This window comes from Callithrix jacchus, chromosome 3 (assembly GCF_049354715.1).
Source record: "Callithrix jacchus isolate 240 chromosome 3, calJac240_pri, whole genome shotgun sequence".
Taxonomy (NCBI): domain Eukaryota; kingdom Metazoa; phylum Chordata; class Mammalia; order Primates; family Cebidae; genus Callithrix; species Callithrix jacchus.
Genome location: NC_133504.1, coordinates 122,375,793 through 122,400,080, shown reverse-complemented (window position 1 = coordinate 122,400,080; position 24,288 = coordinate 122,375,793). Strand labels below are relative to the sequence as shown.

The 24,288-nt window shown below is 37.0% G+C and overlaps 1 protein-coding gene across 12 annotated transcripts in view; it reads left to right on the top strand.

Moving 5' to 3' along the window:
• Window positions 1-24,288, top strand: part of USO1 (USO1 vesicle transport factor) — an 86,605-nt gene that overhangs the window by 18,744 nt on the left and 43,573 nt on the right. For 4 of the 12 annotated variants that reach the window (XM_003732483.6, XM_008993166.5, XM_078367064.1 and 1 more), the window contains 3 exons: window positions 4,034-4,120; window positions 4,200-4,264; window positions 13,415-13,491. In XM_003732483.6, the coding sequence (XP_003732531.1) occupies window positions 4,034-4,120; window positions 4,200-4,264; window positions 13,415-13,491 (229 nt within the window). Of the gene's footprint in view, window positions 1-3,059; window positions 3,173-4,033; window positions 4,121-4,199; window positions 4,265-13,414; window positions 13,492-24,288 lie in introns of all 12 variants that reach the window. The other 8 variants (XM_078367065.1, XM_078367061.1, XM_078367066.1 and 5 more) reach the window with 3 other exon arrangements.

Sequence of the window (24,288 nt, the reverse complement as noted above, 5' to 3'; positions counted from 1 at the left end):
TTTCTTTCTTTTTTTAATAGTACTGATGTCTTTCTTGTTGGTAGCAGTTAGTAGCTTCTGATTATAACTTTCCCAAATTAAGGCTTCCATTTCCTTAGAACTGCTGGGCAGTTTAGTCAAAGACTTGTCAGGGTGTTCAATAGACAGTTGTGCAAGTGGAGCTATTTACAGGGACTGTGTTACTATGTCCCTTCATTTACTAAAAAAAAAAAAAAATCTTATAGTTTGTAATAGATACTCTGACTCATATTTCTCTACATTGAAGAAAGAGTATGGACTTTGGAGTGAGACATCTGTAATTTAGTTAGGATCTAGATTCTGCTACCAAACTGGTGGTGTATTTTGGGGTGCACTGATATGTTTCTGAGCCTTCATTTCTTCTTTTATGAAGAGTTTATTAGTTTGTAGCTGGGCGCAGTGGCTCACATCTGTAATTCCAGCACAATGAGAAGCTGAGATTGGTGGATCACTTGAGGTCAGGAGTTTAAGACCAGCCTGGCCAACTAGTGAAATGCTGTCTCTACTAAAAATACCAAAATTAGCTGGGTGTGGTAGCACATGTTTGTAAACCAGCTACTCAGGAGGCTGAGGCAAGAGAATCACTTGAACCTGGGAGGCAGAGGTTGCAGTGAGCTAAGATTGCACCAATGCATTCCAGCCTAGGCAACAGCGCAAGACTCAGTCTCAAAAAAAAAAGAAAAAAAGAGTTTATTAGTTTGGGCATTGGTTCAGCCACTGTAACACAGGGCAGAAAACAGAGGTCTAACCAAGATTAAAATGTATGTCTTTGTCTAATAAAAGTCCAAGCTAGTAGGCAACCCCTACAGTAGGTAGTTCTACTCCTCAGGTGGTCCAGGGGACCAGGTGCTGCTTTTTGTCTTGTTCTGCCATCCTCCTGTCCCCTCCCCCTTGCTGTAGTTTTTAATATTTCTGTATTTAGCAAGTATGATTGAAGAGCATCTAGACATGAAAATTTATATTTTGAGAAAAGTACCTCTATACACCAACCAAAAGTAAGGTTGAGGCTGAATTCAAGCCCTGCATGGTACTAGGACTACTCAAGGTAGATAAGAATCCCAGATCCAGAACCAGCACTTGAGGTCTAAGACTAAGAAGAAGCAGAAAATGTGTAGAAAAAAACATTTCCCATTCATAGCATCAACTATAAGCTACCTTAAAAAAATGAACAAAAGATATACAAGACCTAAGTAAAGGCATTGCAGTCTTGCTTAGGAAACTATTTTGATCCAAGAAATTCTTAGAGCTGAGAGTAATGAGGTTCATGTTTTTAAGAGACAAATAATTAGGTTTTCTAAGTGGAAAATATATATATATGTATATATGTGTGTGTGTGTGTGTATATATATATTAGGAAAAGTGTCAACCAGTTATTTAATAAAGAGAAAATTACATTTTTCCAGGAATTATTTTTAAATGTGAACAGTTAGAATGAATAAAGAATATAAAGCTACTATCTGCTACATGAAGAAATGCAAATCAGCAATTGTAAAGACTCTTAGAAATCCTGCAGTGCACAAATTGAGTTAATTTTGTATAACCTTGTGTTTCACACTTATTCTGTGATTGTAGGGAATCTATTAATATCTTCTGGGACACTAGGAGTCTGCAAAGCATAATTTGGGAAACACTATATGTATTTGAACACCATTAATTCAGATATGTAGGGTGCAAACATTTGCATTGCCAAAATCTTAAAGAATCTTCAAAGAATATAATAAACTTACACCTTCTTTCTTGCTTGCTTGCTATTTTAATTTTTTGGAGAAACAAGGTCTCAATCTGTTGCTCAGGCTGGAGTGCAGTGGTGTGATCATAGCGCACTGCAACCTTTAGCAGGTGAATCCACCTGCTTCAGTCTGCTGAGTAGCTAGGACTACCGGCTCACCATCACACCCAGCTAATTTGAGTTTTTGTAGACAGGATCTGACTGTGTTGCCCAGCTGGTCTCAAACTCAAGTAAATTCTTTAGTCAGTTAAAATACTTGCTATTCTATGATAGTCTTGAAAAAAAAGTTAAAATACTAATTGACCAAGCTAGAAAGGACCCAAGTGTTTTTTAAACTATGTTCTTAATCAGATGCTTTCCATATATTTTCAACAGTCTGTGGTTTACCTTTTCAGTCTCTTCATAGTCTTTTGAAGAGCAGAAGTGGGACTGAGTATGGTGGCTCACACCTGTAATCACAGCACTTTGGGAGGCCTATGTAGAAAAATCTCTTGAGTTCAGGAGTTTGAGAGCAACCTGAGCAACATAGTTAGACCCTGTCTCTAAAAATTACAAGAAAATTAGCCAGGTGTGGTTGTAGTTGTGTGCCTGTGGGCCTACCTACTCGAGAGGCTGAGGTGAGAGGATTGCTTGAGCACAGGAGGTTGAGGCTACCTTGAGCTATGATTGCACCACTGTACTCCAACCTAGAAGACAGAGCAAGACCCCATCTCCCCACCCCCAAAAAAAGCAGAAGTGATGATATCTAGTTTATTACATTTTTCTTTTATGAATGTGGCATCTGAAAAGTCTTAGCCTAAATAAAGGTCACAAGGATTTTCTGTGCTTTCTTGTAGAAGTTTTATAGTTTTAGGTTTCCAAATTCTTTTTTTTTTTTTTTTTTGAGATGGAGTTTCACTGTTGTTACCCAGACTGGAGTGTAATGGCACAATCTCGGCTCACTGCAACCTCTGCCTTCTGGGTTCAAGCAATTCTCCTGCCTCAGCCTCCCAAGTAGCTGGGACTACAGGCGCGCACCACCATGCCCAGCTAATTTTTGTATTTTTAGTAGAGACGGGGTTTCACCTTGTTGACCAGTATGGTCTCGATCTCTTGACCTTGTGATTCACCCACTTTGGCCTTCCAAAGTGCTGGGATTATAGGTGTGAGCCACCGCGCCAGGCCTCCAAATTCTTTCTTAATGTAATTTATATGCACAGTCTGGTACTTTTGTTTTAGTGAATCCGAGATTTAAATACAGTTTTATAACTTGCCTTTTTTCTATTTATTATACCATGGTATTTTCTTTTTTCTTTTTTTTTTTTTGAAACAGAGTCTCTGTTGCCCAGGCTGGAGTGCAGTGGCATGATCTCGGTTCACTGCAACCTCCGCCTCCGGGTTCAAGCGATTCTTCTGCCTCAGCCTCCTGAGTAGCTAGGACTACAGGTGTGTACCACCATCCCTATCTAATTTTTGTATTTTTAGTAGAGATGGCGTTTCACCATTTTGGCCAGGCTGGTTTTGACCTCCTGACCTTGTGATCCGCCTGCCTTGGCCATTCAAAGTAATGGGATTACAGGCGTGAGCCACCGCGTCCCACCTACTGTGGTATTTTCATATTAGTGGTTAATTCTTTTGATTACCTATATGGCATTCCATCAAAGAATATTTTACAATTGTTTTAGCTTTCTTCTCATGTTGGATAGTTATCTGACTTTTCCTATTATTAATAATATTCCAAGATTCATTTTAAAATTGTTTAAATTTTGGTTTCTATAAATTATTTTATAATGAAGCATTTTCATCCTTGTACATTTTGAGGCACACTTAAAAGTTTTGATATACAGGTTTGACTTTTCTTGTTCAAATATATGGTTAAAATGTTAGGATAAAGTTATAATGTAAAGAATTATTATTTAAAAAATTTTAACTTTCTGTCTTCTATCATAACCATTTTGGATTATGCTCTCCTCCTGGTTCAAACAGTCATAATAGGCCTAATTAGAACACTCTGATTTTACCAATTATTTCTTTTAATTCCTCAATTTATATGACTTACTTTATTTGACTTCTCTTTCATCCCCTCCCACTTTTTAAATCTCTGGAGAAAAAAAAATCTATTTGATCTCTGTGATGAGATTATAATAGAACCTAAATGGATAGTTAGATTTCTGAAAGGCCATTTCTTAGATCCCATATGCTGCTTTTTTTTTTTTTTTTTTTTAATTACATGGCATAAATTTAGGGGATAAAAATTTCATGGTTTCTTTTTTATTCTTTTAATGACATTTTATTTTTTCATGACAGATTCAAAAGCTTTGTGACAGAGTAGCTTCATCTACTTTATTGGATGATCGAAGAAATGCAGTGCGTGCTCTCAAATCATTATCTAAGGTTTGTAACTTTATAAAAGTTTAAGTCCCTTAAGTTGGATGTTAGTTACTTTACTGACATTTTTATTTTTTATGTGCAGAAATATCGTTTGGAAGTGGGTATACAAGCTATGGAACATCTTATTCATGTTTTACAAACTGATCGGTAAGTTTCTGTTTAATGGTTTTTTTTTTTCCCTGATTTTTCTTGAAGTTTTAATTTGTTTTAGAGTCAGCATCACTATTCCAAAAGGTTGCTTTTTTTTGATATTGTTTGGTAGAGATGGGTTTTGGCCATGTTGCCCAGGCTGGTCTCGAACTCCAGGGCTCAAGCAATCTGCCCACCTTGGCCTCACAAAGTGCTGGGATTACAGGTGTGAGCCATTGAACCCAGCCCCAAAAGTTGTTAACATATAAAAGCTGTTAAGTTTTTACTTTAGTTGGTATTTTGATAAATATTTATTGGACACTGGGTGCAGGCCACTGTGTTAAGTGTTAGAACAGACATATAAAAATGGGATGAAGCAACTCTTAATTAGAGGCTTGAGATTTTGGGTTTGAATTGGACAAGTGATACTCATTTACATTTACACTGGGCAAGTACAGATGCATTTACATTTATTATACATACTTGGATATTCAGACTTGCTTTTTTAAGGGAAATAAGCTGTAGTGATAAGAGTTAAGTGTTAAATAAGAGCCCACTGTAAGAGAAAGATTGCCAGGTATGGTGGCTCAAGCCTGTAATTTCAGCACCTTGGGAGACTGAGGTGGGAGGATTTCTTGAGCCCAAGTTTAATACTAGTCTGGGTAACATAAAAAGTAAAACTTAGGCCAGGCACAGTGGCTCACATTTGTAATCTCAACACTTTGGGAAGCTGAGGCAAACGGATCACCTGAGGTCAGGAGTTTGAGACCAGCCTGACCAAATGGTGAAACGGGGTCTCTGCTAAAAATACAAAAATTAGCCAGGTATAGTGGTGCATGCCTGTAATCCCAGCTACTCGGGAGGCTGAGGCAGGAAAAATCACTTGAACCTGGGAGACAGAGGTTACAGTAAACCAAGTTCATAGCACTGTGCTTCAGCCTGGGTGACAGAGCAAGACACTCTAAAAAAAAAAGATTAAAAAAATAAAAATTAGGCCGGGCACGGTGTGGCTCAAGCCTGTAATCCCAGCACTTTGGGAGGCCGAGGTGGGTGGATCACAAGGTTAACAGATCGAGACCATCCTGGTCAACATGGTGAAACCCCGTCTCTACTAAAAATACAAAAAATTAGCTGGGCATGGTGGCACGTGCCTGTAATCCCAGCTACTTAGGAGGCTGAGGCAGGAGAATTGCCTGAACCCAGGAGGCAGAGGTTGCGGTGAGCCGAGATCACGCCCTTGTATTCCAGCCTGGGTAACAAGAGCGAAACTCCGTCTCAAAAATAAATAAATAAATAAAAATTAGCAGGGTGTGGTTTCACATACCTGTAGTCTCAGCTACTCAGGCTGAGGTAGGAGGATCACTTGAGCCCAGGAGGTCAAGGTTGCAGTGAGTCGTGATCACACCACTCCAACCTGGGCAGCAGAGTGAGACCTTGTCTCAAAAAAATAAAAAATAAATATAAATTTAAATAAAAAGAAACATCATTTAGTCTATTTTTAGCTCTTTGAATTTCTTTCTTTCTTTCTTTTTTTTGAAGACAGTTTTGCTCATTGCCCAGACTGGAGTGCAGTGCTGTGATCTCGGCTCGACGCAACCTCCACCTCCTGGGTTCAAGTGATTCTCTTGCCTCAGTCTCCTGAATAGCTGGGATTACAGGCATATGCCACCATGCCCAGCTATTTTTGTGTTTTTTTGGACAGACAGGGTTTCTTCATGTTGGTCAGGCTGGTCTCGAACTTCCGACCTCAGGTGATCCACCTGCCTCAGCCTCCCAAAGTGCTGGGATTACAGGTGTGAGCCACTGCGCCTGGCCCTCAATTTCTTTTTAAGAGATTTTATCTGCGTCTTTGGTTTTAATTAACTATGCATGGATTGCTTCCAGATCTTCACTACAGTTTGAATGTGTCTTAGAAGATTTAGCTGTGCATTGTACATTTCAACCTTACCAAGATCTCATAACCTCTCAAATTCAAAACGTTCAAAGATAATTTATCTCCGGTCCTCCTTCTTGTAGGCTTTCCCTGCCCTCTTCAACTGCTTTTACCCTAAGTTCATCTCAGTCACAAGCATCTTTCCATTCAAGCCAGAAACTGAAGGATTATTCTGGAACTCATCCCTCTCCTGAAGCCATCATGCCAACACAGGCCAAAAAACCCAAGAATCCATTATTTTCTTTCCAATTTCCTTTTTTGGCCTTAGTTCTGGCTCAGTGTCAATCACTTAAATCATTTCCATAGCCTCTATATTGGTTATCTTTGTCTTGTGTGACAAATTACTTCAAAACTTAGTGGTTCCAAATAAGAAAATATTTATTATCTCACAGTTTCTGTGGATCAGGTATTGAGGAACAACTTAGCTAAGTGGGCTCAGGGTCTCTCATGAGGTTGCCATGAAGCCATCAGCCAGGTCTGCAGTCATCTGAAGGTTTGACTGGGGCTGGAGGATCCAATTCCAAGATGGCTTATTCACATTGCTGTTGGCAAGAGGCCTCAGTTCCTCACCATTTTGCTCTCTCGATAGAGCTGTTCGAGCATCTTTATGATATAGCAGCTGCTCTCCCAGAGCAAACTATCCTGGAGAGAGAACAAATAAAAAGTAACAGTGCCTTTTATAGCAGTCTCCAAAGTCACGTACTGGCAATTCAACCATGTTCTAGTTGCTAGAAGCAGAGTAATAAGTACAGCCTATACTAAGGAGAGGAGAATTAGGCTTCACTTTTTGAAAGGAGCTGAATTGAAAAGTTTTGAACACAGTTTAAAATAATCATCTCCAAAGTATTATTTTCCTCCTCTCTCTTTATATTTCCATTCAGTCTATTTATTGCAAGAATTATCTTTCTGAAATGCACATATTCACTCCTTCTCCTGTTTCATGCATTTCACCAGTTCAGTGAAGTGTGAAGTTTATATTTCTCAAACAAAGCAAAGAATATAAGCTTTTTAAAGATCTAAGTACTGCCTGTCTAACCTCATAGACTCTTTTTCAGTTATACTTCACTTATGCCCAGCCACTTGTCCATACCAGTTAGGATGTTTTTTCTTCTCCCCAGATGTTGTAACTCAAATTAACTACCTTTTCAAAGCTAGTAAGTCTAATGCATTTGAATAAGTGAATTGGATGTGTCAGGACTGTCTGTATTACTAGCATCATAGTAGGTAACTGTGGTAGAGAGAATTATGGCCTCCCAAAGATATCTACATCCTAATCAACCAAACCTATGAATTTTACTTTAGATAGTGAGAGAGACTTTGCAGATGTGATTAAGTTAAGGACTTTGAGATGAGAGGATTATCCTGGATTACCCTGGTAGACCCAGTGTTATCATAGGTTCCTTAAAAGTAGAACAAGAATGCAGAAGAGGAGGTCAGAGTATAGTGATAGAAAAAGGACTCAACCTGCTCTTTGCTGGCTTTGAAAATAGAAAGCAGCAGCCATGAGTCAGGGAATGTGGGTGGCCTTTAGAATAGCTGGAAAAAGGAAGCAGATTAATGTGATGATTATACATATTTATAATCTTTCTTCTTTATTCCATGAGTGTTAAATCACAGGCACATTTTATTACTGAGTCTTATAAAGTTAATGATGAAATGATTAATATCTCAATGTGGAAACTAGAATCCATCTCTTATCTAAAGCAGTCTTTATTGTCATTTTTGCCACGCAACAGGAGTGTGTAGATACTCTTGATTAAGGTTAAGTAATAGGTTTAAAATACTTATTGCACATTTACTGTGTTAGGCATCATGGTTAGAAATAGAGTATACCACATAGCCTTGTGAATGTGTGAACAAATAATCATATCATGTCAGAGGCTCCTGAGTGTTTTAACTCTTAGGCAATAATAACAATAAAAACTTATAATAGCCTTCTTGTGTTTAATTCCCTATCTTGAGTTAAATTTCCTTTCCATTTGCCTGTGGTACTTATCTATTTTCCTGTTTTCAGAGTGTTCTCTAAAGATTTTTTTAAATTTAATTGAATGCAGAGGTCTGTATTCTACAATCATCTCTCTCTGTACATTGTCATCTTCATTACTGTTACATGATGCTTCTCCTGGCATATACAGCTAATGCTGAGAATCCTGAAGCCCCTTCATCCTCAGTTGTATCAAACAAAGTTTTGTTCCCTCTCTTGGCATGACCTGAAACCCCATCCGCCCATGGGTCTGCTTCCCTATAATCATCTTTTTTTTTTTTTTTTTGAGGTGGAATTGCCCTCTTGTTGCCCAGGCTGGAGTGCAATGGTGCAATCTCAGCTCACCACAACCTCCACCTCCCAGGTTGAAGCAATTCTCCTGCCTCAGCCTCCCGAGTAGCTGGAGTTACAGGCAAATGCCACCTCACCTGGCTAATTGTGCCACCTCGCCTGGCTAATTTTTAGTAGAGACGGGGGTTTCGCCATGTTGGTCAGGCTGGTCTCGAACTCCTGACCTCAGTTGATCCACCTGCCTTGGGCTTCCAAAGTGCTGGGATTATAGGCATAAGCCACCGTGTCCAGCCCCCTATAACCATCTCAAGGAGAGACTGCTCATTCTCCTAACTACCATACTCAGGGCTCCAAAACTTGTCTCTCACTGATGTTTCCAAACCATGATACCTCAATAGATTTTTTAAATTGCAATATAATATATATATCATAAAGTTCACTCTTTTGAAGTATACGTTTTAGTGGTTTTAATGTATTCATAAAATTTTACAACTATCACCACTCTCTAATTCCAGAACATTTGCATCATGCCAAAAGGAAATCCCATATTCAGTATCTGTCATTTTCTATTCTCCCCTACCCCCTCTCAAATATTTGGCAGCCACTAATATACTTTCTGCTTTTATAGATTTGACTGTTTTGGACATTTCATATAGATGGAATTATACCATATGTGGCCTTTGTTTCTGGTTTCTTTGACTTGGCATAATATTTTAAGGTTTATCCATGTTGTAGCATGTATTAGTACATCATTCTTTTTTATGACTGAATAATGTTTTGTGTAGTTATACCACATTTCATTTATCTGTTCATCAATTGTTGGACATTTAGGGTATTTCCACTTTTTTGCTATTATGAATAATGCTGCTGTGAACATTCATGTGCTGATTTTTGTAAGGACATACGTTTTCATTTCTCTGTGTTCTGTATCTGGCAGTGCAATTGCTGGGTCATGGGATAAGTTTATTTAACTTTTTTATTTTTTTGAGACAGAGTCTTGTTCTGTCGCCAGGTGCCAGGCTGGAGTGCAGTTGCATGATCTTGGCTCACTGCAACCTTCACCTCCCAGGTTCAAGCAATTCTCCTGCCTCAGCCTCCCAAGTAGCTGGGGCTGCAGGTGCGCACCACCACGCCCAGCTAATTTTTATATTTTTTAGTAGAGAGGGGTTTCACCATGTTGGCCAGGATGGTTTCAATCTCTTGACCTCATGAACCACCCACCTTGGCTTCCCAAAGTGTTGGGATTACAGGCGTGAGCCACCACACCCGGCCTTGTTTAACTTTTTAAGGAATTGTGAAACTGTGTTCACTGCAGAGTATAAATACTTGTATAAAATGGTTATAACATTTTATATTTCTATCAACAATGTATGAAGGTCCTAATTTCTCTGTATTCTTACCAGCACTTGTTACTGTCCTTTATTAAAAAGTAACCATCCTAGTAGGTATAAAGTTGTATTTCTTAATTTCATTTTCTTCTTGGTCTTTGTGTGAGTGTGTGACAGAGTCTCACTCTGTTGCCCAGGCTGGAGTGCAGTGGCACGATCTTGGCTCACTGCAACCTCCACCTCCCAGGTTCAGGCAATTATTCAGCCTCAGCCTCCCCATTACCTTGGATTACAGGCATGCTGCGCCACCATTCCCAGCTAATTTTTGTATTTTTAGTAGAGACGGGGTTTACCATATTGCCCAGGCTGGTCTCAAACTCCTGATCTCAGGTGATCTGCCTGCCTTGGCCTCTCAGAGTGCTAGGATTATAGGTGTGAGCCACTGCGCCCAGCCTCATTTTCTAATTGTAGTTTTGATTTGCATTTCCTTAATGACTGAAGATGTTGACCATCTCTTCACATGATTATTGGCCATTTGGAGAAATGTCTATTCATATTCTTTCCTCATTTTTGATTGAGTTATTTATCTTTTTGTTTTTTGTTTGTTTTTCGAGATGCAATCTTGCTCTGTCGCCTAGGCTGGAGTGCAGTGGTGTGATCTCAGCTTACTACAGCCTCCACCTCCCAGGTTCAAGCGATTCTCCTACCTTAGCCTCCCAAGTAGCTGGGATTACAGGCACGCACCAACACACTCTGCTGATTTTTGTATTTTTAGTAACTACATGGTTTCGCCATGTTTGCAAGGCTGATAACTCCTGAGCTCAAGCAATTAGCCTGCTTTGGCCTCCCAAAGTTCTGGGATTACAGGTGTGAGCCACCGCACCTGGCCTACTTGTCTTTTTTATTGCAGAGTTATATATATTCTAGATACATCTCTTCTCAGGTATATCTCAGCTCACGACAACGTCTGCCTCCCCAGTTCAAGCAGTTCTCGTGCCTCAGCCTTCCAAGTAGCTGGGATTACAAGTGTGCGCCAATATGCGCAGCTAATTTTTGTATTTTTGGTAGAGACAGGGTTTCACCATGTTGGCCAGGCTGGTCTCAAACTCCTCACCTCAAGTGATCCACCCATCTCGACTTCCCAAAGTGCTGGGATGACAGGTGTGAGCCACCACATGTTGCCAAACATTTTTTAATTTTGGTAAAGTTTAATTTCTCTGTTTTATCTTTTGTTGCTTGTGCTTTTGATATCATATCTAAGAAACCATTGCCTAATCTAAGGTTGTAAAGATTTACACGTGTATTTTCTTCTAAGAGTTCTATAGCTTTAACTCTTACTTATATTTGTGTCTTTCATCCATTTTGAGTTAATTTTTATGTATAGTGTGAAACGGGACCCAATTTCATTCTGTATGTTGATATCTGGTTGACCCAGAACCATTTGTTTATGAGACTGTCCCTTCCTCATTCAAGGGTCTTGGCACTTTTACTGAAAATTAATTGAAATAAACATTAGTGTTTATTTCTAGGCGATCAAGACTATTTTATTGATCTACATGTCTATCTCTATCACAGTGCCACACAGTCTTTGTTACTATAACTTTTTAGTAAGTAAGTTTCAAATTGGGAAGTGTGAGTTCTTCAACTTTGTTCTTCTTTTTCAAGATTGTTTTGGCTGTTTTGGATCTCTTGCATCTCCATATGACTTTTATGATTAGCTTGTCAATTTCTGCAAAAACAGCAGCTAGCATTTTGATAGGGATTGTGTTAAATCTGTGACTCAAATTGAGATATATTACTCTCTTCCTATTCATGAACACAGCGTATCTTATTTATTTGGACCTTAAGTAATTTCTTTCAGCAATGTTTTGTAGTTTTCAATGTACCAGTCTTAAACTTCTTTAGTAAAATTTACTGCCAAGTATTTTAATCTTGATGATGCCTAAATGCTATTTAAATGAAATCATGTTAAAATTTTATTTTCTGATTGTTCATTGCTAAGATATAGAAATATAAAGAATACTTCAATATTTAGCCTGTATCTTATTACTTTGCTGAATTTATTAATTCCAATAGTTTTTTAATGGATTCCTTAAGATTTTCTATGTACAAGATTATGTCATCTGTGAATAGGTGTTTATTTCTTTCATTTTCTTGCATATTGCTCTAGCTAGAACCTTAAGTTCAATGTAGAATAGAGGTGATAAGAGGGTGCATCTCTTATCTTTGTCCTGATCTTATGGGAAAAGCATTTTGTTTTCCACTGTTGTATATATTAGTTGTGGGATTTTCATAGGTGCCTTTTATTGTGTTGGAGAAGTCTCCTTCTAGTCTTAGTTTCTCAATAGTATCTTAAAAGATGACCCTCAACATTTCTGAAAAATAAAATAATAAATAATAGCTTTAAAATAACATTTCATTTAATATTTGCATCCCCTGGTGGTAACCCCCTTTTGTAACTCATCTTTGTTTTCATTTATCACTCCTGATCACTTCTTCATATTCACTGAGTCTTTGAGATCTGTATCTCACTCTTGCTTTCCATTCTAAATGCTATCATCATTCTACATGAATTCAAAATTTGTCTGTTTATCAACTACAAAATTTTGTACTTTCTAATTTTATAAATAGTATGTGTTTACCATAAGTTTTGTTTTTGTTTTTGTTTTTTTAGACAGTCTTGCTTTGTCACCCAGGCTGGAGTGCTGCTGTGGCATGATCTCAGCTCACAGCATCTTCTGCCTCCTAGGTTCAAGCAATTATCCTGCCTCAGCCTCCCAAGCAGCTGGGTTTATAGGTACCCGGAACTATGCCCAGCTAATTTTTTTATTTTTAGTAAAGACGAGGTTTTGCCATGTTGGCCAGGATGGTCTCGAACTCCTGACCTCAAGTGATCCTCCTGCCTCAGCCCCCCCAAAGTGCTGGGATTACAGGGTAAGCCACCACGCCTGGCCACCATAAGATTTTTTTTTTTAAGAAAATAATATATAAAGAAGAGAAACGTTCTACTGGTCGAACTAGAGATAACAGTTACTTTTCTTTATATTTTTAAATCTTTGTTCCTCTAGATATGAACAGTTACATTTTTATATATTTATACACAAATATACATATATATAACATAGATAGACACACGCAAAATTAACTGAGTTGTGGTAGTTTTGCTGGTTTAAAAGTTGTACTTATTTTATAAATTTATAATATTTTAAAATATAGATATAAACATGAATACATATATATTTTACTAAAGGGGATAACTGTACATACATTTTTATGTTTTTCCACTTGGTATGATATCAAGAATTTTTTAATTACCATGTCACTAAATATTCTTTGGAAATACATTTTTCAGCTTCTCGGTTCAAAGTAAAAATAAATACATTTTTTAAATTGCTGCCTTATATGTATGAACTTGCCATACTGTATTTTTTATCACTGGGCATTTAGGTTGCCTCTAATTTTTCACAATTAGAATTAAAACTCTACACATTTTTTACAGTTTGCACTCTGATATTTTCTTAGAGTAGGCCTTTAGAAATGGAATTTTCTAAAATTGCTAAATAACTAAAAATGGTCATAACAGTTTACACTCTCATCAGCAGTGTATAAGTATAATAATTTCTTTTTTCCAGTTCGGATTCTGAAATAATAGGTTATGCTTTGGACACACTATATAATATAATATCTAATGATGAAGAAGAAGAAGTAGGTAAGTTTCTAGTTGTTTTTACTGTGTTTTCTGTACATAACATTAACTGGGCTGTTCTAATTTTATTGGTTTTAAAGTTGGACTTACTTTCTAAATTTATAAGGTTTTTTTACTTTTTTGTTAAAAAATTTAATAAATGTATAGGCTTAGATCTAGCAAAGTATCTTTAGGATGATTGCTTTGTGTGTAATTTGGAACATTTAGTGAAACAGAATAAGATACTTCTTTTTAAGTAATGTTTTTGCCCTCTTGTATTTGGTTTTAGTTAAGCAGTATGCATATTAGCCAGTTCTGGATTAAATAATTATGTATGGCTATTGATTGAAAATATATATTATCTAGTGAGGCGTATAGAATTAGAGTTTTTTTCCTAATACTTAAACTTTTTACATAGGACTTATGTTAATTTATAAAGTGCAACAGTTTATTACATTTAGATTTACTTTCTTTACATTATGTTTGTTTGGTGAACAATGACATGAATCGGTTTGAAATCCACACATTTCTTTTCACATTTATTTTCTTTTTTGTTTTAAAATACTTGCCCACTTAACATAAAGTAGTCTGTCTTGTTTATTGTCACTGTGTGAAGCTTGATTGGAAACCTGTATACATTTTGTTCTATATATTGGAAAACATATGCAGTAACATTTCACAATTCTGTTCTGTTAAAGAGTGTATTTGTCATATCAAATTGGCTATTACAGTAGGACATAGTAAGTTTTTATTCTGTAAAGTCAGAACAGTGGATATATTCATGCATTTTATAAATCTAATTTAGACTGAAATTATGTGATCTCTCAAAATTCTGAGCAGACAAATAATAAAGAAGTATAGATATATAGTTACCTTGCTTATATTTTATTAAAATAAAAGTAGTGCAGGAATATATGTCAATTATTAACTTCACAGGATACTAGTATTGAGAACATCTGAAACTGTATCATGTTGAATAGTCACAATTTTTTAGACATAAATATCCTTTTTAAAAATTAGTTATTTTGGCTAGGTGTTATGGCTCATGTCTGTAATCCCAGCAGTTTAGGAGGCCGAGGTGGAAGGGTAGCTTGAACCTTGGAGCTCAAGAACAGCCTGGGCAACATAAGTGAGACCCCATCTCATTAAAAAAATTTTCTTTACAAATTTCTCCATGATAGCTGTCCTATAGCTTAACTTATTAATTTCTTAAGGCTGAAAAATATTTAGTAAATGTAATTTAGTACACATGGAAAAAGAGCTTGTCAGTCACGTGACAACACATCGATACAATACACCAAAGAATGTACTTTGAAGAAAAAGATTCTTATTTTCCCTAGTTATTTCTACAATGAGAAAATTAGATGCAACACAGTTCTTCAAACACATTTTTTAGAATGAACTTATTTTCTTTCCTTTTATCCCTGTTGTTTCAGATTAAAAATTTAGCTCTTTTTCTAGTTAATTTCCTGGGGTAATTTTTTTGTTCTTAAAAAAATGTATAGCAACAATACTTTTTAGTTAGGTAGTTTTCTTTTTTATAAATTTATAATCAGGTTTAGAGCCCACCTGTTTTGTTTTTCTGTGTGTTTTTAGGCTCTTTAATTTAGCATCTAAAAATGATGCTTTGGATAAACAGTAATCAAATCACTTTTATTAAGGACTTTTTTCCTAAAAATTTAGTAGTCATCCTGAAAGACTTAGTTAAAAAGTAGACATTGGGCTGGGCATGGTGGCTCACACCTGTAATTCCAGCACTTTAAGAGGCTGAGGCGGGTGGATCACTTGAGATCAGGAGTTCGACACCAACCTGGCCAACATGGTGAAACCTTGTCTCTACTAAAAATACAAAAATTAGCTGGGTATGGTGGCACACATCAGTAATGCTAGCTACTCGGGAGTTAAGGCAGGAGAATTGCTTGAACCTGGGATGCAGAGGTGGGAGTGAGATTGTGCCATTGCACTCCAGCCTGGGCAACAGAGTGAGACTCTGTCTCAAAAAAAAAAAAAAAGTAGACATTGGCCAGTCACGGTGGCTCACACCTGTAATCCCAGTACTTCAGAAGGCCAAGACAGGCAAATTACCTGAGGTCAGGAGTTCAAGACCAGCCTGGCCAACATGGAGAAACCCTGTCTCTACTAAAAGTATAAAAATTAGTCAGGGATGGTATAGCATACCTATCATCCCAGCTACTTGAGAGGCTGAGGCAGGAGATTTGCTTGTACCTGGGAAGCAGAGGTTACAGTGAGGGTGAGATCACACCACTGCACTCCAGCCTGGGCAACAGAGCAAGACTCTGTCTTAAAAAAAAAAAAAGTAGGCATTGAGACACATCCTTCAGTTCTGTTATTGATACTTTGCTTTTACTGCTTCATCAAAGGTATTTCTTAGCTGACATAATGAACTACATTTTAGAGCTCATTAGGACTACTTTACAACCCTCTAATGATAAATCTGTCTCAGTTCTAAAAATACAGCATATGCTCTTTTAGTGTATCTGAGATATTTGACCAAAGTAAATATGGGTCTCCTCTTCCAAAGGATTATATTACTTATTATACATTTTTAAGCTCCTAGTTTATTGTGTATACTACTATATTAAAAAACTGTTGTCTTTATCACCCGCTTTTATTTATTTATTTTGTCTACCTTTTCAGATGATGTTGAAGGTAAAAGATTGCATTTACATATGCATGATGCTTTTAGGCATAGTTTCTCATAATATAAAAGGACACTGTCAAGTACTGTTTCTTCTGGCTGATAAAAAAAATCTGAAGTTTGTTATACTATGTAAGAATTCTTTAATTGAAGAGGAATATTTAACTTATATTACTATGGTTTTTTTTGTTTTGTTTTTTTTTTTTTGAGACGAGGTCTCGCTCTGTAGTCCAGGCTGGAGTGCAGTGGCATGATCTCGGCTCACTGCAACCTCCGCCTCCCGGGTTCAAGCAATTCTTCTGCCTCACCCTGGAATTACAGGTACCCAGCACTATGCCCGGCTAATTTTTGTATTTTTAGTACAGACAGGGTTTTACCATGTTGGCCAGGATGGTCTCGATCTCTTGACCTTGTGATCTGCCTACCTCAGCCTCCCAAAGTGCTGGGATTACAGGCATGAGCCATCATGCCTGGCCACGTTACTGTTATTTCTATAGCTACTAAATCTGTTTACTGTCCTGAACACAAAAAATATGCTAGCACACCTTTAAATAAAATTAAAGCTTTCTCTGGCCAGGCATGGTGGCTGACACTTGTAATCCCAGTACTTAATCCCAGTACTTTGGGAGGCAAAGGCCGGGGGATTACTTGAGCCCAGGAGTTCAAGGCTGCAGTGAGCAATGATTGCACTTGTGAATAGCGACTACACTGCAGTCTGGACAACATAGTGAAATCTGCCTCTAAAAATCAAAAAGATAAAAACCTGTAAAAGTAATATTTGAATACATATACATATATTTTTTACCTATATTCAGTAAGAACTGGAAGGAATTATAATTCAGAGAATGTATATTGATATTGTCCCTTTAATGCATGTTCAGTAATGATGTTTTAATTACTGACATTTCTTACATTAACTCTTAGAACTCACTAATATTTTTTTTATTTTCTTCTCTCTGATGATCTCTTTCAAGTTTCATTTACTTTTAACATTGAATCTGTTTTCTTTATAATAAAGTAACCAAGTTTTTTGGTTTGTTTTGTTTTACCAATTTTCCTGAGATGCTTAACTTTTTTAAATGAAAAGGGAAATATTCTTATCTAAAGCAGTGTTTAAATAGTACATAACAAAGTTGCCTATATATAATAAATATACTAACAAAGAAACTGACTTGTTAAAGTATGAAGCATTACCTTTCACGACATTTGAATTCCTTCTTTGAAATCAAGATACCAGAGGATTGTGCCTTGACTCGTCAAGCTATTGTAGAAACAGTAGTTGTTTCTACTATTGTAATATCACATTTGCAGAGAGCTTTAAAATTTATACAGTCCTTTCATGTTTGTCTTATGTAATCCTCATAGCAGCCAGTAAGGTAGGTAGGTGGTATTTTTCTCCTTTCTAAAGATGAGATAATGGAAGCCCAGGGATGATGTAACTTATATGGTATCATTGAGTAAGTAGAAGAACAATTTTTTTTTTCTTTTTTGAGACAAAGTCTTACTCTGTCACCAGACTGGAGTGCAGTGGTGCAATCTTGGCTCACTGCAACCTGATGCCTCAGCCTTTCGAGTATCTGGGATTACAGGCATACACCACCACACCAGCTAATTTTTGTATTTTTAGTAGAGAGGGGTTTTCACCATGTTGGCCAGGATGGTCTCTATCTCTTGACCTCATGATCCAGCCTCCCAAAGTGCTGGGGTTACAGGCATGAGCCACCGCACCCAGCCAGAACAATTTTTTTTAATACATTTTTTCCTTCCTTTTTTTAAAAGTATTTCTTAGATTTCCAATTTAATAATTAATTGTGGCCAATTTTACTTTATTTTTCTGACTGGGTTCTTTATAAATCATATAATTCACATAACTAGTTTATAGAATATTCAGATAAATGTTAAAAAGTATACGTGTACCTGTTTAACTACCAGTATAAAAGAAGATTATTTGATATTTCTTCACTCTGAGTTAGGACTGTTTTTATTAGGACAGCTCCTTTTATACAGCAGTTTCTATTTATAATATAGGTTGTGTAGGACAGAGTAGAATTCCAAAGAGAAGATCCAGAAATGTTTTTAAATATTGTTTATACCTCTGGAAAAAGTACTGCTAGAAATACGTTTTAAAAGTAAATATATCTATGCATGTGTTCTTAAATGCCAGTCATATAAACAGGCCTGAAAACGATCCAGAGCTATGCAGATAGATGATGCTTTGACTTCACAATTTTTTTACTTACGATGGTGTGAAAGTGATTGCAGTAAGGAGAAATAGAAACTATGCTTCGAGTACCATACAACCATTCTGTTTTGTTTTTGTTTTTGTTTTGAGGCGGTATCTCACTGTCACCCAGGCTGCAGTGCAGTGGCATGATACTGGCTCACTACAACCTCCGCCTCCTGGGTTCAAGCACTTCTCCTGCCTCAGCCTCCTGAGTAGCTGGGACTACAGGCACCTGCCACCAGGCCCAGCTAATTTTTGTATTTTTAATAGAGACAGGGTTTCACCATGTTGGCCAGACTGGTCTCAAACTTCTGACCTTGTGATCTGCCTACCTCAGCCTCCCAAAGTGCTAGGATTACAGGCGTGAGCCACCGTGCCTGGATCCATTCTGTTTTTTCACCTTCAGTACAGTATTCAGCAAATTCCATGAGATAGTCAATACTTTTTCTTTTATTTTTCTTTTTTTCTATAGGCCATTTTCAAGACTTTAAATACTTTATTATTAAATAGATTTTGTTAAATTTTGCCTAGCTGTAGGCTAATGTAAGTGTTCTGGGCACATTTAAAGTAGGTTAAACATATTAAATGCATTTTCAACCTATGATATTTTTAGTTTACAATGGGTTTATCAGGACATAACCCCATCGTTAAGTTGAGGAACATCTGTGTAAGTACTTAGAAAGGGCATGTTTTTATTTTACATAACTATCTTAAATTCATTTTTACCATGGTAACAAAGGGTCATTTCATTTTTATCTTATTTTTTCATTTACCTTACAATAAGTAGTCATTTACTTTTACAGGTTATAAATACACAATATAGTTTATAAACTATAGGCTGTAAAAAACTTAACTCTAAAGGTTGTAATCTAATGATTAATGATGAGGGAAGATGGTTTACTTGTTTTATGCCTTTGCTTACACATATAATAGGTATAATTTCTCATGGTTCTAGTTTTTGTTCACAACTTTTAGATATTAGTGTGGTAGTTTATAGTAGTTATAGCTTAATTTACTGCTACATTGAAAGCTTTGTGTATTACCTTAATTGCTTAGCTAATTCGGGGATACTTCATTGAAGTTCAGAAGTGCTGTCTTATGACTGTAACTTAAAAGAAGTGGCATATATCTCACTAACACTTTTTAAAATTGACAGTATTAAGCAAGAAGGAACCATTGATCCTTAGAACAGGATCATATTTTACTAGTTCAATTCAAAATGTAAATTTTGATTATATACCAATAAGCTATAGTATTTTATACAGCATAGCTACAGAATAAATCAAAGGTGTTAACTCTTCTTGCTAAGTTATTTAATTGTGCCCAGTGCAAACACTGAGTTAAACTTTTTCTGATATTAGACCTGAATTTTTTATAGCATAGCACGGAAGTTCTAGAGAGTGCTCTGTATTAAAACAGGTTTATAGTTAAATATACATAAATATTATAATCCCCTCTGAAGCTGCATAAAATTTACATCAGTATAGTAAGTACTGAAAAGCCTGCAGTGAAGAAACCTTTTCAACTTTGTTTAATTCAAATATATTTGTCCACAGGGGCTTACTTCTGCCACATACCTGTTTACATGCCACACTATCCTGTGTTTTTTGTTGTTGTTGTTGTTGTTTTTTATCCTGTGTTTTGAAATATGCTAACCAAGGCTTGGTTAGTTGTGTTTACATACATACAAATATTTCAGCATTTTAAAATACATTTTAGGGGAAGAATCCATCAAGTCTATATGTGTTGTTTTTTTCTTCCTTTTTAGATTAGGTTCCAGTTGTCAGTGTTTTCTCAAATGTCAGTAACTTCCATTTTGAGCTTTTTGCATGAGGTCACAAACCTTTGGCCCAAGGATATTGTCTATCTTGTAAGCAAGACTGTTTGACCCACATAGTATTTGAAGTAATGTGAATAAGTTGTCAGTGTTATAAACTGGGAGCTTTGTGTCGATGTTTGTATTTTAGACTTCTTTTTTTTTTTTTAATCTGAAGACTGACAGTACCTGGATCTGCACTCCTATATGCCAGACAGCTGGAACTGAGTGACTGCTGTTTTCCTTAGACAAGACATATACTCCCTATCTGCTAATGTCAGCCTGCTTCACTCACTTACATTACTGTCTTTTGTTTATAGTCAAGTTTTCATTCTCTACGATCTTCACACCACTGAAATAAAAATAATTATACTATGTTATTTTCAAACTCATTTTTTAAGTTACATATTTCATTCAGCAAGTATGAATATATGTAATAGAAAATAGCTCTACAAAGCGCCCATGACTAAGTTAATATTGCCGTGATTTTAGTTTCTACAGGGAGACAATTCTGAGAGAATATGACTTGTGTTTTGAATATAGATTTCTCATGTACTGGGAGGGCAATTTACTTGACATGCATTCCCCATGGGCCCTTTTTGTATAATTTTTTTATCTGCTTTTTGTTAAACAATTTCACTAGAATTTGGCTAACATAGCCATGATTCGTTAGGATTCTAGAGTGTCTTAAAAAACAAGATAGACTCATTAGCCCACGAGCTCTTTTGAGATTTTACTGGGTACATAATGTTCTCCATACTGTGGGAATCAGGACTTCTGTTCAGAGATGATTCTGAAGATGAAAGTTTTCAAAAGATTCTATCGGCTTCCAAGTTCCTGTATCTTTTCCATTTTTTTCAGTCTTGTTTTTTTTTTTCTTATTGCATTTTAAGTTTTGGGGGTACATGTGAAGAACATGCAAGATAGTTGCAATATGTACACAAGTGACAGTGTGATTTGCTGCCTTCCTCCCCTTCACCTATGTCTGGCATTTCTCCCCATGCTATCTCTCCCCAACTCCCCACCCCCCACCGTCCCTCCCCTATTCCCTGCAACAGACTCCAGTGTGTAGTGCTCCCCTCCCTGTGTCCATGTGTTCTCATTGTTCAACACCCACCTATGAGTAAGAACATGCGGTATTTCATTTTCTGTTCTTGTGTCAGTTTGCTGAGAATGGTGGTCTCCAGGTTCATCCATGTCCCTACGAAGGACATGAACTCATCGTTTTTGATTGCTACATAATATTCCATGGTGTATATGTGCCACATTTTCCCTGTCCAGTCTGTCATCGATGGGCATTTGGGTTGGTTCCAGGTCTTTGCTATTGTAAACAGTGCTGCAGTGAACATTCGTGTGCATGTGTCCTAATAGTAGAACGATTTATAGTCCTTTGGATATATACTGGGTCAAATGGAATTTCTATTTCTAGGTCCTTGAGGAATCGCCAAACTGTCTTCCACAGTGGTTGAACTAATTTACACTCCCACCAGCAGTGCAAAAGTTTTCCTATTTCTCCACATCCTCTCCAGCATCTGTTGTCTCCAGATTTTTTTTTTAAGGAGAAAAGGAAAGAAAGAAAAAGAAGGAGTGAAGGAGAGGAAGAAAGAGGGAGAGAGAACAGGAATATTCCTTTATTCTAAAAATGGATATTAATAATGGCTGATCAATATTTTGTGTATTTAAAGTGGAGAATGTTTATTTTGTGTATTTAAAGTGGAGAGCTCTACAAATATTTATTAAGTTTACTTGTTCCAGATCTGAGTTCAAGTCCTGGATGTCCTTATTAATTTTCTGTCTTGTTAAGTCTAAATCTCTTTATGGGTCTTATGTATCTGGGTGTTAGGATCGTTAGCTCTTATTGTTGCATTGATCCCCTTACCACTATATCTTTGTTGCTTTGAAATCTATTTTATCAGATGCAAGAATTGCAACTTCTGCTTTTTATTTATTTATTTATTTTTGCTCTCCATTTGGTTGGTAAATCTTTCTCCATCCCTTTGTTTTGAGTCTTTTTGTATCTTTGGATGTAAAATGGGTCTGGATGTAGCATACTGTTGGGTTTTGGCTGTATCTTTTGATTGGGGGATTTAGTCGATTTAAATTTAGGATTACTGCCATTTGATGTTAACTGGCTGTTTTATCCATTCGTTGATGTAAATTCTTCTTTATGTTGATGCACTTTACTTTTTGGTATATTTTTAGAAAGGCTAATACTGGTTGTTCCTTTCTATATATAATGCTTCTTTCAGAAGCTCTTGTAAAGCAGACCTGGTGGCAATAAAATCTCTGAGTACTTGCTTGTTCATAAAAGATTTTATTTTTCCTTCAATTGTGAAGCTTAGTTTGGCAGGATATGAAATTCTGGGCTGAAAGTTCTGTTCCTTAAGGATGTTGAATATTGGCCCCCACTCTCTTCTAGCTTGTAGGGTTTCTGCTGAGAGATCTGCTGTAAGTCTAATAGGCTTCCCTTTGTGGGTAACCTGACCTTTCTCTCTGGCTGCCCTTAGTATTTTCTCCTTCATTTCAACCCTGGTGAATCTAACGATTATGTGCCTTGGGGTTCTTCTTGAGGAATATCTTTGTGGTGTTCTCTGTATTACCAGGGGTTGAATATTGTCCTGCTTTGCTAGATTCGGAAAGTTTTCCTGAATAATATCCTGAAGAGTATTTTCCAGGTTGCATTCATTCTCTTTGTCACATTCAGGTACACCTATCAAACGTAAATTTGGTCTTTTCACATAGTCCCATATTTCTTGGAGACTTTGCTCATTCCTTTTTATCCTTTTTTCTCTATTCTTGTCTTCTCATTTTATTTCATTAAGTTGGTCTTAGACCTCTGATATCCTTTCTTCTGCTTGATCAATTCGGCTATTCAAACTTGTGCATATTTCACTAAGTTCTCATGTTGTGTTTTTCAACTCCGTTAGTTCATTTATATTCCTCTCTATATTGTCTATTCTTATTAGCATTTCATCAAACCTTTTTTCAAAGTTCTTAGTTTCTTTACATTGGGTTAGAACAAATTGTTTTAACTCCCAGAAGTTTCTTATCATCCACCTTCTGAAGCCTACTTCTGTTAATGGAACATAGTCCTTCCCCGTCAGAGTTTGTTCTGTTGCTGATGAGGAACTGTAGTCCCCTGTAGAGGAAGAGGGGTTCTGATTTTGGGTATTTTCAGCCTTTTTAGGCTAGTTTCTTCCCTTTGTTATAAATTTATCCATCTATCGTCTTTACAATTACCACCTTTCTAATTAGGTTTCTGAGTGGACGTCCAATTTATTGATTCCCAGCGCTGGAATCCGAGCAACCCACTGCGCCGGCCAAAACAGCAGCGATAAGACTGATGGTGCTCTTCTGCCCGGGAATCTCCTGTCTGGCTTCCTTCTTGAGTTCGTAATAAGCGGTTCTGCCTTCCCGGAGCTCCAAACAGTGGTCAGAAAGGGAACCAGTCCCGTTTACTCTGCATGAAGAGCTGCCTCGCCAAGGCACCAGCAAAACCGCTGCGCCCACCACAAGAGTCGCGTTGGCAACCCGTGGGGCTCCTCCATTGGGAATCTTCTGGTCCATGAGCGATGAAAATTCGTCTGAAAGTGTGGCATTCTCTTATTCTCTGTGCTTTCACTGGGAGCTACAATCCCGAACTGTTAGCTATCAGCCATCTTAGATCCTTCTGTCTCCAGATTTTTTAATGATCGCCATTCTAACTGGCGTGAGATGGTATCTCAATGTACTTTTGATTTGCATTTCTCTAATGACCAGTGATGATGAGCATTTTTTCATATGTTTATTGGCCTCATGTATATCTTCTTTCGTAAAGTGTCTGTTCATATCCTTCACCCACTTTTGAATGGGCTTCTTTGTTTTTTTTTCTGTAAATCTGTTTTAGTTCTTTGTAGATTCTGGATGTTAGCCCTTTGTCAGATGGGTAAACTGCAAAAAATTTTTCCCATTCTGTTGGTTGCCGATTCACTCTAATGACTGTTTCTTTTGCCTTGCAGAGGCTGTGGAGTTTGATTAGGTCCCATTTATCTGTTTTGGCTTTTGTTTCCAGTGCTTTTGGTGTTTTGGTCATGAAGTCCTTGCCTACGCCTATGTCCTGAATGGTTTTGCCTAGATTTTCTT